The sequence below is a fragment of the Odocoileus virginianus genome, chromosome 34, assembly GCF_023699985.2.
Source record: "Odocoileus virginianus isolate 20LAN1187 ecotype Illinois chromosome 34, Ovbor_1.2, whole genome shotgun sequence".
NCBI classification, from domain to species: domain Eukaryota; kingdom Metazoa; phylum Chordata; class Mammalia; order Artiodactyla; family Cervidae; genus Odocoileus; species Odocoileus virginianus.
In genome coordinates this window covers 26,311,045-26,325,493 of record NC_069707.1, presented here as the reverse complement: position 1 = coordinate 26,325,493, position 14,449 = coordinate 26,311,045, and the positions used below count along the sequence as shown (strand labels likewise).

General features: G+C 44.7%; 1 protein-coding gene across 3 annotated transcripts in view; it reads left to right on the top strand.

Annotated features, from left to right (window-relative positions):
- The first annotated feature begins 633 nt into the window (after positions 1-633).
- The window catches only part of ARFGEF3 (ARFGEF family member 3), a 176,741-nt gene continuing 162,925 nt past the window's right edge, over positions 634-14,449 (top strand). For all 3 annotated transcript variants that reach the window (XM_070461545.1, XM_070461544.1, XM_070461543.1), the window contains exons 1-2: positions 634-807; positions 7,609-7,660. In XM_070461545.1, the coding sequence (XP_070317646.1) occupies positions 723-807; positions 7,609-7,660 (137 nt within the window). In that variant the 5' untranslated portion in view covers positions 634-722. The remainder of the gene's footprint in view (positions 808-7,608; positions 7,661-14,449) is intronic.

Below are 14,449 nucleotides of genomic sequence, written 5' to 3'. Positions count from 1 at the left end.
ATCACACACACACACACACACACAGAGCCCTGGTTCACACCTGGCTTCCTCCTGTGTATAATGGAGATGTTAATCCTATTATCACAAACACGCACACGTGAGATGGTGTGGAATACATGGTTGGGCAGAATCACAGTCTGTTCACAGGTAGCGCCCGAGCCTGGCTCCGAGGGCGGCCCGGCCCTAGTAAGCCTGGACCGCGGGATGCCGCGGGCGGCGCTACACCCCCAGGCGCCGGAGGTGGGGGGCTCCTGCAGCCGGAGCCCAACAGCCCCAACTCCGCCCGCCCGGGACGGCTGGGCGGGGGCAAAGACGAGGCTCCTCCCCGCCCGCTGCCCGCCGCCGCCAGACGCTCCCTCAGGCCGAGCCCGGCCAACGCCCGGCCGGCGAGCCAGCCCAGGACGTCCGCCACCGGCTTTCCGCCAGCCTCCGTGCCCCGGGGGCCGCCCCGGGTCTCGGCCTCCGCTCCGCAGCCCGCCGTCTCCACCGCGGCGCGCGGGGCGCTCTGACCCGCGGGCGGGGCGGCGGGCGGGGCTCCGGGCCTGACGCGGCGGCGGCATGGAGCGGGCGTGATTCATCAGCCGCCGCGCCGGGCCGGAGCGGGGCGAGCGCAGCGGCCGGCCAGGCGCCCAGGGCCGGGCTGCGGTGGCGGCGGCGTCCCCGCCGGGCCTCGCGCGCGCGCTCCCCTAGCTGTCGGCGGCTGGCCCGCGGCAGAGGTCAAGATGGAAGAGATCCTAAGGAAGCTGCAGAAGGAGGCGTCCGGGAGCAAGTACAAAGCCATCAAAGAGAGCTGCACCTGGGCCCTGGGTAAGCGCGCCGAGCGGGGCGCCCGGCACCTGCCGGCGGGGCCGGTTCGCCGCCTCCGGAGGGCCGCGCCGGGGAGGGCTGTGATGGCCCTTGTGCAGGGGTGGGGAGGGGAAGCTGAGCAGCTGTGACCGATGCTTTTTCGCGCAATTGCGAGAGTTGCCTCGGAGAACTGATGGGTGATGTGCGAATTTGGATTCGGGCGTGTACATCCATCCGCCTACCTTCTGGTCTTTATCTTCTCCTAAACCTTAATGGGGAACGGCCGTGTCCCCTTCTGGCGGCCCCTTTCTTCAGGTCCCCTGCACGGCGGAAGACGATCACCCATCTCCGAGTTCGGATCACAAGCCGGTGGGAAAACACCGGCCTGATTCCAAAACGCCTGTGGGCTAGAGGGAAGTTGAACCGTCAGCCGCGGTCTCAAGTACCTTGGCCAGTGTTACCGGGAAGGAACAGCTTATTTGATTTGCCTGATAGAGGCCAGCTTGTTAAGTATTAGCTTTCATGGTTATTGTAAATGAAAAATAACACACAGGTGGGATGGTGTTGCCTCTGCAATTCTATTGTTGTCTGCCCTTCAGACAGATTTGATTTTAGATTTGTGAACTCTGCAAGCACTGAAATAAGTTCCAGGTAGCAAATTTGTGTTTCTTGTCAGACTTGGATTGTCGAAGTCAACCTTGGAGAAAACGGCAAGACATTCCAATTAGGCAAGAATGTGGGCAATCAAAATGGTCTGAATGGGAATTCAGGGGGTTCAGGAGCATACTTGGGGTAATAGTGATGCTTGAGGAGGGAGAAAAGGAAAGGCCAAGAAGAAACCAGGGCAGATCTGTGGGCCCCTGGCCTTCCCCAAGCCTGCATGTGATTCCTCAGTTGCCACCCAGTCAAAACAGAAAATTGAATCCCTTTCTCCATAAACCAAAAAGCCATCAGTGTTCGTCATGACACTCTGCTGTGGCACAGCCTGGGAAGGGCTGTTAGCAGGTTTTCTACTAAATGGAGAATTCTGTTGGTGCCCTACGTATCTCCGTTAATATTTAGAAGATCTGAATTCACATATGTTTGAGTGTGTGTGCACAGACCATCGCTCTTTTTTTTTTTAACCTCTGTCTGTCATCACAAAATTTTCTAGAATGTTGTCTAGGAAGTTTATCTTGTAGGCAGAATCAGAACTTGACCATTTGTTTACCTTTGGAGGGGCGGGTGGGTTGTGGAATGGACCAGATAGATAAGTGAGCAGCAAGGCTCTTAAAGCCACAGTACTATTTTTGCATTGCCATTGTCATTCAGTCAGGTGATGGGGTAGATTCTCAAAGGCTTCAAATGAAGGGTTACAGATGTCCGGGTGACATAATCTAGCGGGTCCTGACTGCACTCTAGACTGCACTCTTACGTGTACTTGTTATGATTTTGCTGTAAGTTAAGCAGATTTAGATAACATGGGGGAGGAGAGGAATGTAGCATCTTTAATGTTTGGATTTTGATACTCTGCATCTTGTTAAGTTAAAGTGCAATGTTACCTAGTTTAGGTCCTTGAAGAAAAAGCCAGGAGCTGAGGCAGCTAGATAATGTGAGCAGAGCCTGGAGTTCAGCCTGATGGGAAGAGTAAATGGGATTCTTTTCCCAGAGGCTGTTCTCAGCAAGAGATGGGAGTGCATGAAAGAGTTAACTAACAGTGGTTGGATGGAGTAAGCCAGGAAAACCATCAAAGAAGAGGGAGTGAATGTGGGGTCAGGGGTGGGGGGTAGGGGGACTGGTATGAGTTGGTGGGCTTTTGAAGTCAACTGGACTTGAAGAATGGGTAAGCCGTGGGTTTCTGCTTTTCTTTGCTTGTATAGCAAAGATTTATTAAGACCTCCTCTGTGCTGAGCGGTGGGGAGAGAAAAATGAATAAAATGCTTCCTCCCTGTAATTAGCTTGTTAGGAGGGTATGTTGGAGGGAGAATCCTGCAGAAACAGACATGAAGGTATGGCTTCCTGTTCTTCTTTCCCACTCCAGTCCATTTTCCACTGTTCCATCTTTTTTTTTTTTTTTTTTTTTTGCTATAAAATACTTTTCACTCCTCAATCCCCATACTGTCTTTTTAAAGTGTGAATTCCTTAGAATGCTCTTTGGAATCCAGCCCCAGCCTTCTTTCCTGGCGCCCTCACAGCAGGGGTTCATCGGTCCCCAGTAAGCCATATACTTTCTTGTACACGCTGTGTGCTGCATGTTCTGCCTGGGCAAATGCTAGTCCTTCTGCCACGGCTTACCTTCCCAGACTCCCAAGGCTCAGCTCACATTCGAAGGCTGCCCTGAGCTCTACAAGTGAATAGGTTGCTCCTCTGGGCTCTTAGCTCTGCGTTTAGGATCCTCTTAGGGCACCTGCTCTTGGCGATTATAGTTGGTTTGCCCACAGCTACTGTTTTTGGGGCCGGATAATTGAGAAATATATTGGATTCAGGAGACAAAAAGAAAAAATTCAAGCAGACTTAAAGCAAAATAGAATGTTTTCACTCTATGAACTAAACAGCCCTTGGGAGGCTAGCTGTGGGTTGAGTTTGGTTCAGGGATTAGGTACTGTTAAAAGGATCTTACTCTGCTCTTTTGGGATGACAAACACACTCAACATGAATCTCCAGAGCTTTGAGTTCATCAATCACACTTAGACCATCTCAGGAAAGAGGGCTCGTCCCCCACTTAGACCATCATGGGAGAAAGGGGTCATTTCCGTACTTAGAGCATCTCAAGAGAAAGTAGTCATCTTACACTTGGGCCATTATAAGCGAGAGGGATCACCATGACATTTAGACCACCCCAGGAGAGAGTCATTCTTATGAAAGCTACCGCGGGAGAGGGGGGTCATCTTCATGGTTAGTCCATATCAGAAGAAAGAGGTCATCTCCCGCTTGGACTGTTATAGGAGAAAGACATTTAGATCATACCAGGGGAGAGGAGTCATCTCCCACTAAAACTCGTTAGGAGAGAGAGAGCGCATCTCCACATTTAGGCCATCACAGGAGAAGGGGGTCATGTCCCACTTGGCCAATCATGGGCTCGTCCGAAGGGAGTGGAGCTCTGGCAGTCACTCCTGCCCAGTCCTTGGCGTTGATGGGTTGAGTGTGTATCCCTGAGCCAGTCCTCTAGCTAAGGAATGAAACAGGCCAGCTGCCTACAAGGCCCACTGAAACCCGAGTCAGCCAAAGATGGCTTCCTCAAAACAAAATTAGGGTTTGCAACTTGACAGGCAGGTGAGTGGATGGTGGTGCCAGAGCAACACATGTCCGCAGTGTAGACGTGAGCTTCCTTAGCATAGGGACTATCACTTAGCCTTGTTTGTGGCTTCTGCACCGGCAATATGAGACACATGTTCATTACGTAAATAAATCAACATGTTACTGACTTGCTTGGGTTTTAAGTGATCTTAATCTTTTTTTCTAGTTACAGAAGTTATATATGCTCATTTTAGAATACTGAAAAATGGTCAAACACTATAAAGAAAATAATCTCATCACCCATACGATCACTAATCATATTTTGGAGTATTTCCATCCTGCAAAGGCTTTTTTTTTTTTACCACGTATAGTGGATTGTTAGTTATTTTTTGTTTTAACTTCAGCATTTTCTGAAAATTGGTTTCTGAAAATCAGTTTTCTTAATGGCTGCATAATAACTGGCAAGGAATATGTATGTGTTTTTTCTCTATTTTGAGCTATCCAGGTTATATACTTTTCTTGCCAGTGAGGAAGTGGTCTGATGAAGGAATAGAGAAAGAAAAAGGGACTGGGCCACTGTGTGGAGGGCCTGAGAGAAGATTCTCCTTCAAGGACTGGCAGTCCTGGAGGTGTGGGAGCTGGGGATGGCAGGATGGAATAGAAGGGCAGATCATTAGAACTGGATCATGCGTCTTTTAGAAACTTTGAGTGTTTTGCATATACCAGGGGCTCCTGTTGAATTGATTTAGGAAATGGAGAAGAGAAAGAAAATTAGAAGTTGGAACACCAAGTTAAGGAAGAAGGATGGTCTGTGTAACCATCCTGCTTTTGTCTCTTTCCATCCACTTTTCCTTCCAACCTCAGGTTCTGCTACCTTCACAGCCAAACCACTTAAAACGTGGGTGTAGTGTTTGAGTCCACATCCTCACTTCCTGCTCACTCTTCAACTCACTCCAGGCTTTTTCCTCTGTCCTTCCACCTATTGAAGAATAAGGTACTCAGACCTCAGAGTGTAGCAGACCGTTCTCACATCCGTCTTAACAGGTTCTCTTGGCCACTCTGGGCATCTGCTTGACCTTGGCCTCGTGCCCTCACCTGCCGGTTTTGATCCTGCCTCTCGAGTTTTTCTGTCTCCTTTGCAGTTTCAGCTCCCATAGTGGGTGCCTGCTTAGTTGTGGCCAACTCTTTGCAACCCCGTGGACTGTAGCTTGCCAGGCACCTCTATCCATGGAACGTCCCAGGCAAGAATACTGGAGTGGGTTGCCGTTTCCTTCTCCAGAGGATCTTCCCAACCCAGGGATTGAACCCGCATCTCCTGTGGCTTCTGCATTGGCGGGCAGATTCTTTATCACTGAGCCACCTGGGAAGCTTCAGCTCCTCCCCAGCCTAAAAGATTGTGTTTCACAAGAATTAGCCATGAACCCGCTTCTCTTAATTCCCAGCCCGCCTGGAAGTGAACACTTTCAGAGCTGCAACTTCAGTTCAGTTTCTGAGAATGCAATACCCACATTTAGATCCTTGGGCTTCCCCTTGCTCTGCCACCAGCCCCCTTCTTCCTCCAATGCAGCTTCCTACCCGCTTCCCTTCTGCGATGGCGTGGGCTCATTATGGCTGCTCTGTGACTTTCTCTTTTCCCTTTCCTCTGACTCTCTGCTAGCACTTGCAGGGTTGCGCACTGTTGCACAGCTTGAGTTAAATATAAACTCCTCTGTCTGATGAGGAAAACTGCAGCGGTTTGGTCGTTTGCTGTCAGACCCTCTTCTTGGGAAGCAGCATCAAGTTATGCTGGATATTGGCTGTGCCCTGCCGACTGCTGGGCCAGACTCACCTGCCTGGCCTTGGAGCTGCCCCCGTCCCTGCATCTCAGGGCTTTGTTTTATGATCCTGTCTCATCTCGGGAACTGACCTCAGTCCTTCTACTTCCTCCCTTGCCTTGTGGCTCCTGCACCACTGACTTGTCCAACCATCTTTCGGTTTCACTCGCTTCCCCAAACCTGCTGCTGTGCCCCATGGACCACAGCAGTCCCAGATCCTATCATCATGGTTTCTGTTCTTACTCCAGAGTCTCAGGAATACATTTGGTGCCCACTGTTCCCTTTGATCTCTTAGCCGTGTGGGAAGGGATGCTCTCCTTCCCCGGTAAAAGGAATTTAGACTGACAGGGCTTGTTGACTCTAAAACAGTGAAGAGAGGAGGCAAGAGTTTGAACAGAAAAACTGGAGGCAAGTTGGAGCGTGTGATGTTGTGATTTATGATAAGAAATATATATTTGGTCTTGGTCCCTGTTTCTGGCTCAGAGCTTCTAAAATCCTTGGAATTTCCCAAAAGGAAGAGAGCTAAAAATGTCATTCTTTATGCTAATGAAGTAATTTTGGACCACATCTAAGGATGGGGGCTGGTTGCCAAAACCATCCTCTTCAGTCGCACTCCCCCTGACCTCCACGGAGGGGAGAGGAGCTGAAGATCAAACATGAGTGGCTGATGAGTTGTACCTGTGTAATGAAGCCTCCATAAAACCTAAAGGGATGGAGTTTGGCGAGCTTTCTGGTTCACACCCAGAAAGCATGGAATCTCTTTGCCCTTTCCCCATATCTTGCCATGTGTATCTCTTCCACTGGGCTATTCCTGAATTATATCCTTCTGTAACACACCAGTAATCTAGTAAGTAGAAGTTCCTGTGAATTCTGTGAGTCATTCTAGCAAGTTAATTAAACCCAAGGAGGGGGTTTTTGGAAACTTTAATCTATAGCCAGGTTGCCGGGGGAGTGGGTGTCACAGGCTTGTAGGACTGAGCCCAGCCTGTGGGGTCTTATGTTCTCTCCAGGTAGATACTGTCAGAATTAAGTTAAATTGTATGACACTCAGCTGGTGTCAGAGAATTGCTTGTTGAGGGAACCATCTTCCCTACCACCCCGCAATCCCACCAACACACATTGGAATTGGGTGCAGGATTGTTAAATCTATTGAAATAGAACAGCTTTTATTTTGAAAGAGAATAGTGAATGTTCCATTATCACTATAATTGGAGACAGGAGAGTGTGAATAGCCATAGCAATGGTTAAGTGTTGACCACTCAGGTGAGGTTAATGAGATTTGGGTGTGAGCCTTCTGAGCAGTATTCTTCAATACTGTGTGATTTTTGAAAAGTTTCACCTGCTGTGTCATAAATGTGAGATGAGCTGTTACATAAAGTGCTTTGTGAACGTGAAAGTCTCTCAAGTATAAGTTAATATTTAAAGGTGTTAAAACAGTATTTTCAAGGAAATAGCTCTCCTTTCTCTATTGTTATTGCAAGAATATAGCATTTTTAGTCAGTTGTAAATAGATTACATTGGCATTCTCTTTCAGGTTAGGAATTGATTCTGTCTCTAAGGGAAATGCGTCCTAATTTTTAAGCTCTGAGAGGAAGTCTTGTGAGCTAGAAAAGGCAAAGGATTTTTAAGTGTAGATGATTTACATGCAGATAGTTGAGAATTGACTAATTTATAATTATAGGAATTTCCGCGGGGGGGGGGGGGGTGGAGAAACTAATAGTGAGATTTGTGTACAGTTTAGATTCCTAGTCCTCACGTACTTATTTTTAACTTTGTAATTTTCCTTTTGCAGAAACCCTCGATGGTGTGGATACCATTGTCAAGATCCCTCCACACTTGCTGAGGTAAGCAGACTGGGGTTGTAGAATACCACAGAAGTAAAAATGGGCCACCATGTTTTCCTGAAGGGCCCAGATAACCTCTTTGGCTAACAGCATTTTAGTTGCTGACTGTTGACCTTTTTGCATCTGTGAACTGGGTATTTCATGAGTCTCTTAGTGTCAGTGAAATCTGTATTCCAAAGGAACCAGCTGTGGACGTCTTGGATGAAAGGATACAATTGGTCACGGAGAGAAATGGCCAAAACCTAAGTGAGGATGTGGACTGTGGATGTGGAGACTGATGATTAGCCTCCCACCATGAGTTAGGAAATGGCGCCCACTTTGGGCTTCTCTAGTGGCTCAGCTGGTGAAGAATCCTCCTGCCTTACGGGAGGCCTGGGTTTGATCCCTGGGTTGGGAAGATGCGCGGGAGAAGGGAACGACTACTAACTCCAGTATTCTGGCCTGGAGAATTTTGTGGACTGTATAGTCCGTGGGGTCACAGAGAATCAGACACGACGGAACGCCTTTCACTTTGGGGGGAAGCAGTCCTCCCCGCGTGGGGTGGATTTAAGCTCTCACTGGCCCCTCGGGTGGACACCATCTCACAAACTCTGTGGCCACCTGCAGTAGCCCTGAGACCGTAAGTCTATTTCCCCAGTTCCTCAACTCTCCCTGCTCCCCCTGTCTCCATCATTGTGAGAGAAATACGTGCCTTTTGTGGAAATTTGGAAAGAGCATGTGAAAGTTGCCTGTAATTACACCAACCTAGAATAACCACTGAAAGCAGTTTAACAGATTCTCTTAACAGACTTCCCCCCTACACACATACATATTTTTACAAATTAATATGAGGCTTTATTTACAGGTTTGTTTCCTGCTTGGTTTTTTTGGTCAACGCTATAGAAGAATGTTTTCTAATGTCCATATATGTTCTTGAAATATTGCATTTTCTTTTACTATATGCTGTTGCAACATAAAATTATTTAGTAATTTTATTAAACATTTGGATTGTTTCTAGATTTTTCTTTGCAATTATTAAAAACGAAATCTTTTGAGTATAGTTTCTATATTGTCAGGACACTTATGATTTATTACATATTTTCTCTCTTTTCAAGTAGATTGAAAAAAGAATTATGCTTCTGTCTATTTAGAAAATGTATTACTTCTACTGTAGTGCCTGCAACAGGCTGATACATTCATGTGTTAGTCCATTCATGTATAAGGGAATTCATGCGTTAATCAAACCAAGTATACTTTTCTTCTAAATAGATAGAATGTCTGGCAGCAACATTCTTACCCAGAGGAGGGGTATTCCAGCTGGGGTATGCACGCACACAAAGGAATGTAAAAAATCTCCAGGAGATACAAAGGCAGAGATGGTTGAAGGGAGATGATTTCCTGGTTCCCAGTTTCTATAGTTAACCTGTCTTAAAATTATTTGCTTCAGAATTGATTTTGCTGTGTCTGTTTTTCCATTTCACCTCTTACAGTCACCCGTCTCCCTCTTGACAAAGGACAGCAGGGCTGTCTCCCACCCCATCCTGATTCTGACCCTAGTGTATTGTCCTGGGATGCAAAACCCTCTTCCACCAACAGAGAACTATGAAAATATTAATGTCTGTGTTGGTAAAGGGGATGAATATAATGACCAAGGCACACACCTTTTTGCAGGTTAGTTTTCATTTCTTGGCTTTCAGTGAAATTGGAAGAGGACCTAATCTGGTTATAACAAAGAAAAAAGACTTTTTTGATGATGAATCTCCTTCATTCCTTTCTTACTTATATAAACAAGGTTTCTTAGTGCTTGCATCTTTAAAAGTGGGAAAGAAAGGTATGGAATTTATATTATTATCATTATATAATAATTCAGTTTCATTGTATTATAACAGTAGAAAGTATTCACTCATCAGTATATGAACTAGTTAAGAAGAAAGAGACAAATCCTGCACATTTCTTTAGGGATACATTTCCAATAAATTTTTAATTTCCATGTTAACTATATTAACATTCTTATAAGTAATTATTAATGTTGTTTGGATCAGTTGTGTGCATTAGTAATGATAGCTCAAAGAAGAAAATGGAACACTTTTAAGCCTTACAGCCAGAGGAAATTTTTAAGAATCACTTTATATACATTTTTGTTGCAGGGGAATATAATAGGAAAATTCATAAAATCAAGTGTTAAATGCATTAGATTGAGAGAAAATTCTGTGTGGGGAATAAAGTGGAAATACAAGTTCAAGGAGATAACAGTGCAGCCTTTTTGCAAAGAGGAGTTTGTTCATATATTTTTTGATAGGTGAAGATGATTTGCAAATTGGTGTGGTATTTGGATTTTATTGGATACCTTTAAGTGAGTGATATGTTTTAATTAAAATTGTATTAATTCCAATATGCCAGAATTACAGCCTTTGCACTGAATTAAAATTATGGTTGAGAAATTTAAATATCCACTTAAAATGTGTGAAAAATAGTATTTAAAATTTGCAAAAATGTTTGATGACACTGCTCTAAAGGTTGTTTCTCTATCCAAGGGGTTATTGAAGCTACAGTGCAACTTTCTATGGTTATGGATCTGTGATAAAAGGTTTGCCTTCAGTGTTAGAAGGAAGAAAGTGACAATGATACCAGAAGAGGCTCCTTGTACAGTGGGCATCAAAAGACAACTGGCATTTTCTACCTCTTGGTGGGTGTGGAACCAAATGAGCTGGAGAAAATACAGTGTTAATGGGCTGTGTTTGGTCCCCTGCTTAACCACTGAGCATTACACTTGTCCATGATATTGAGCCCAGGGCCAGCTGGCCATCTTGTATGACCACAGCTTGTTGCTCAGTCGCTAAGTCATTTCTGACTTTGCAACCCCATGGATGGCAGCACACCAGGCTTCCCTGTCCTTCACTATCCCCCAGGGTTTGCTCAGATTCATGTCCATTGAGTTGGTGATGCCATCCAACCATCTCATCCTCTGTTACCCTCTTCTCCTCCTGCCCTCAATCTTTCCCAGCATCAGGGTCTTTTCCAGTGAGTCACATCTTCAGATCAAGTACCCAAAGTATTGGAGCTTCAGTTTCAGCATCAGTCCTTCCAATGAATATTCAGGGTTGACTTCCAGAAAGAAAAAAAAATCATCAACAGGCACATCCACAGCTGAGTGTTGTTTCCAGCTTTGGCCCAGCTTCTTTATTCTTTCTGGAACTGTTTCTCCACTGTTCCCAAGTAGCGTATTGAACACTTACTGACCTGGGGGACTCATCTTCCGATGTCATACTTTTTTGCCTTTTCATGCTGTTCATGGGGTTCTCGAAGCAAGAATATTGGAGTGGTGAGCCATTCCCTTCCCCAGTGGACCACGTTTTGTCAGAACCCTCGCTTGTGACCTGTGTGGACCTGCACAGCATGACTTCCAGCTTCACTGAGTTACTCAAGGCTGTGGTCTATGTGATCATTTTGGTTAGCTTTCTGCGATTGTTGTTTTCTTTCTGGACTCTGTGGGATTGTAGTTCTTGCTTCTTCTGTCTGCCCTCTGATGAATGAGGATGCGACCGTAGGAGGTAGTCACAAAATTGATGGGAAGGATGCCAGATGAGGAACCGTAGATGAATACATATATATGTGTGTGTGTGTGTGTGTTTACCTGTCTTCTCCAATATTAGAATATAATTCAGAGTGTTCGTCTGAATGATAGAGAGCTGGTGATATCATCCTGTATACAGAGGAATGTGTGTGTGCATTCCAGATGTGCAGTAAAGTCTATCAAGCATCCTCATACAGAGAACTGAGCTGTGTCAATGAGACAGAGCAGGTGCAAGCATTGCTCTCAGAGGTTTTATGTTCTCCAAGAGGAGACTGAAAACAAATGTAGCTGGGGAAAAAACACTTGGGAGGCAGAAGTATAAATTGATTATGGAATTTTATGCCTATCAGAAGGTTTCAGTTTGACTATGACTTGTAATAGTTGGGAGCCTTTCAAAACCTGTTTTGGCCTATGTGAATAAGCCATAATCAAACAAAAACGAGCTATTGAATTAATGAATCTGCTTGACTCTTTGATAACAGGGAAACAAACACCATGATGGACTTGCCCCCTCTGTGGTAAATCAGTTTTCCTTTAATCCTTTGATTCTTCTTCCAGGCATTTTTTAAACCTACAGTGTACTTACTCTGTCCAGTACTGTGTTTAACATGGTATCTCTCTATTGCTTGAGCACAATAAATTAAAAATTTTTTTTTAAATTTAGGTGCTGTAATTTCTTGTCTGCTTATAAGTAAGAATTTGGATTTGTTATTTTTTCTTCAGTTATACTTCTATTTTAGTGATTTTTTTCTTCAGTTATATTTAGTATATGAGAAAGAAATCAGATTCATAAACTATTTTTTGGCATTCTTCTGGTTTTGTATTCAGATTCAGTTTCCATTTCTGTTATATAATCACCTAGGAATGATTGTTTGCAAAAATGTTTTGTTGTTTCAGGTTTTGGAACGAGCCATCAGGACTAAATTAAGTATCAAATACTTCTGCCGTGCTTTTTTTCTTATTTTTTTCTTTTGCCATTGATTGTCTTTCAAGTTAAATATGTTAGCATTCTGATAGATAATTACTAATACTGTTCTGATCAATTGTGTACATTAGTAATGGTAGTTCAAACCAGAAGAAAATTGAAACCTTTAAAGAACTAAGGTTGTATTATCTTTTTAAAAAAAATTTTTTTTTATTTTACCATTGATTGCTCTGAGCACTTCTTGTGCAAATGGAAGTCCACAAGTCACATGAATGATTTTAGTGACTCTGGTGACTGGATTTGGTCATGCGTAGGGCACGGTATGGGAGAAACCTATGAAAAAAGGTTTTAGATGGAATGGAGTGGTCAGAGGCTTTGCTTCTTTCTGTCCCAGGCTCGTTCACCAAACAAAGGCCCAGTCTTATTGTTGATACAGTGAGCAGCCTTAGCAACCAAGATGGGGATTCACATGGAGAGCGCAGTGAGATTCAGCGTCAGGGATGGGGGAAGGGCCAGGGAACTCGCCCTGTCGAGTAGCTCCTGACTTTGTTAGTAGATAGTCACGTGAACATCTTTCCACCTTCCTGCCCATAGTCTTGCTTTTCGATCTTGGGGGTGAGATTTAAGCATCCTTATCCTCCTCGAGGAGCCTGAACCCTCACTCCTTTTTTTTAAGATTTTTTTTTTTTTTTGGTTGCCCAGGCTTTTTGTTGTGGCTTGAGGTGGAATAGTTGTGGGGAGTGGGCTGTAGAGAAAGTGGGCTTAGTTGCCACGGGGCAGGTGGGATCTCAGTTTCCCGACCAGGGATTCAACCCACATCCCCTACATTGGAAATTGGATTCTTAACCACCATGGAAGTCCTCTTTTCTCTCTGATTAAACCCAGGCCTTACATGTCTTTGCAGGGTTGAATAAAACCTGTGAATCGGTGGGCAGTGGCGCTCAGGCTGGGGTTACCTTCTCCACAGCCTTCTTGTTTTTCTGGCAAAAGGCAGCTCAGGATGTTCCTTCAAAGTTGACAGACTTGATAAAATATCTCTGCCCAAGTCAAGAGACGTCCAGTAGTTACTGACTCCATCGCTGTTAGTTGCTGGTTTTTCAGCCAAGTAAGAAATGAGACTTGGACGCTATTGATCAAGAACTATTAATAGGGAGGTGGGAGGGGAGATTGGGATGGGGAATACATGTAAATCCATGGCTGATTCATGTCAATGTATGGCAAAAACCACTACAATATTGTAAAGTAATTAGCCTCCAACTAATAAAAATAAGTGAAAAAAAAAGAACTATTAATAGTTAACAATATTAAACGTTTTCTCTTCCCTTTTTTCTACTTTCTCTCACCCCCTACATCATTTGCTTTTCCCGCCATGGTTTGGGAATCAAGTAATATAACCAAAGTAACTTGATCAGTTGTGGAATTTTCAGGGCTGCTTTGGTTTTTGTTATGAATATTCAGGGATGGTGTCTGTGTTTTGTGAGGCTATCATCAGCCACCTGGAGGGGCCACAACTTCTGTGATGTTTAAGTTGTTGCAAGTTGATATATTGGTCTTTCCCTTTCCTGCCCACTGTCTTTGTGATGGCTTGGTTATGCTGATACCTAGATCTGTCTGATGTTTTTCTCTTAGCAATATTGAAGAACTTATATTTTTTCTAACCCTATGTGTTAAAAGGAAAAGGGCTTATGCCTTTTCTGTGGACCATTCAGTACCATTGTGATTTGCAGTCACTGGCTCTTCTAGATCCTTCTTGACCTGCTGGCAAGTTCCTGAGGAATGTCCCTCCCTTCCCAATGGACTCCTATAGTGTCCTTCTGCTTCTGAGTCTTGGCTGGAAGTGGTCAGTCCCTCTGCTGGTATCTGACCATCAGAGAAACAAGCTCTTCCTGTGACCAAGATTAGTCACGTACACGTGCAAGATGGTGTAAAACTCGGGTTTTACTGAGGACATTTCCCGGTCTCTGCCCCGTCTTCCCTGGAAGCTATCTCATACACTGAAATAGAGCATGCTTGTTACAAGTCCTCTTCCTTTTGCATGCCAGGACCAAGACAGCAGGTCTAGAGGTCTATGGTTAGCAATCTAATGCTCCCCTTTATATGGGACACTGAAACACTAGAGATGTGTTTTCTGAGCTGCTTTTTTCCATCAAAATTGTTCACTGTGTGTCTTATGCAGTATTCCTCACTTCCTCTTACTACTTACCCTTGAAGACTGAGCCATGGTTAGTGAAAGTGATCCTTCTTTCCTTCCTGCCTTCACTGTTTCTGTTGTGAATTTGTCGTGGCATTTATCAGTCAGGTTGGTAATTGT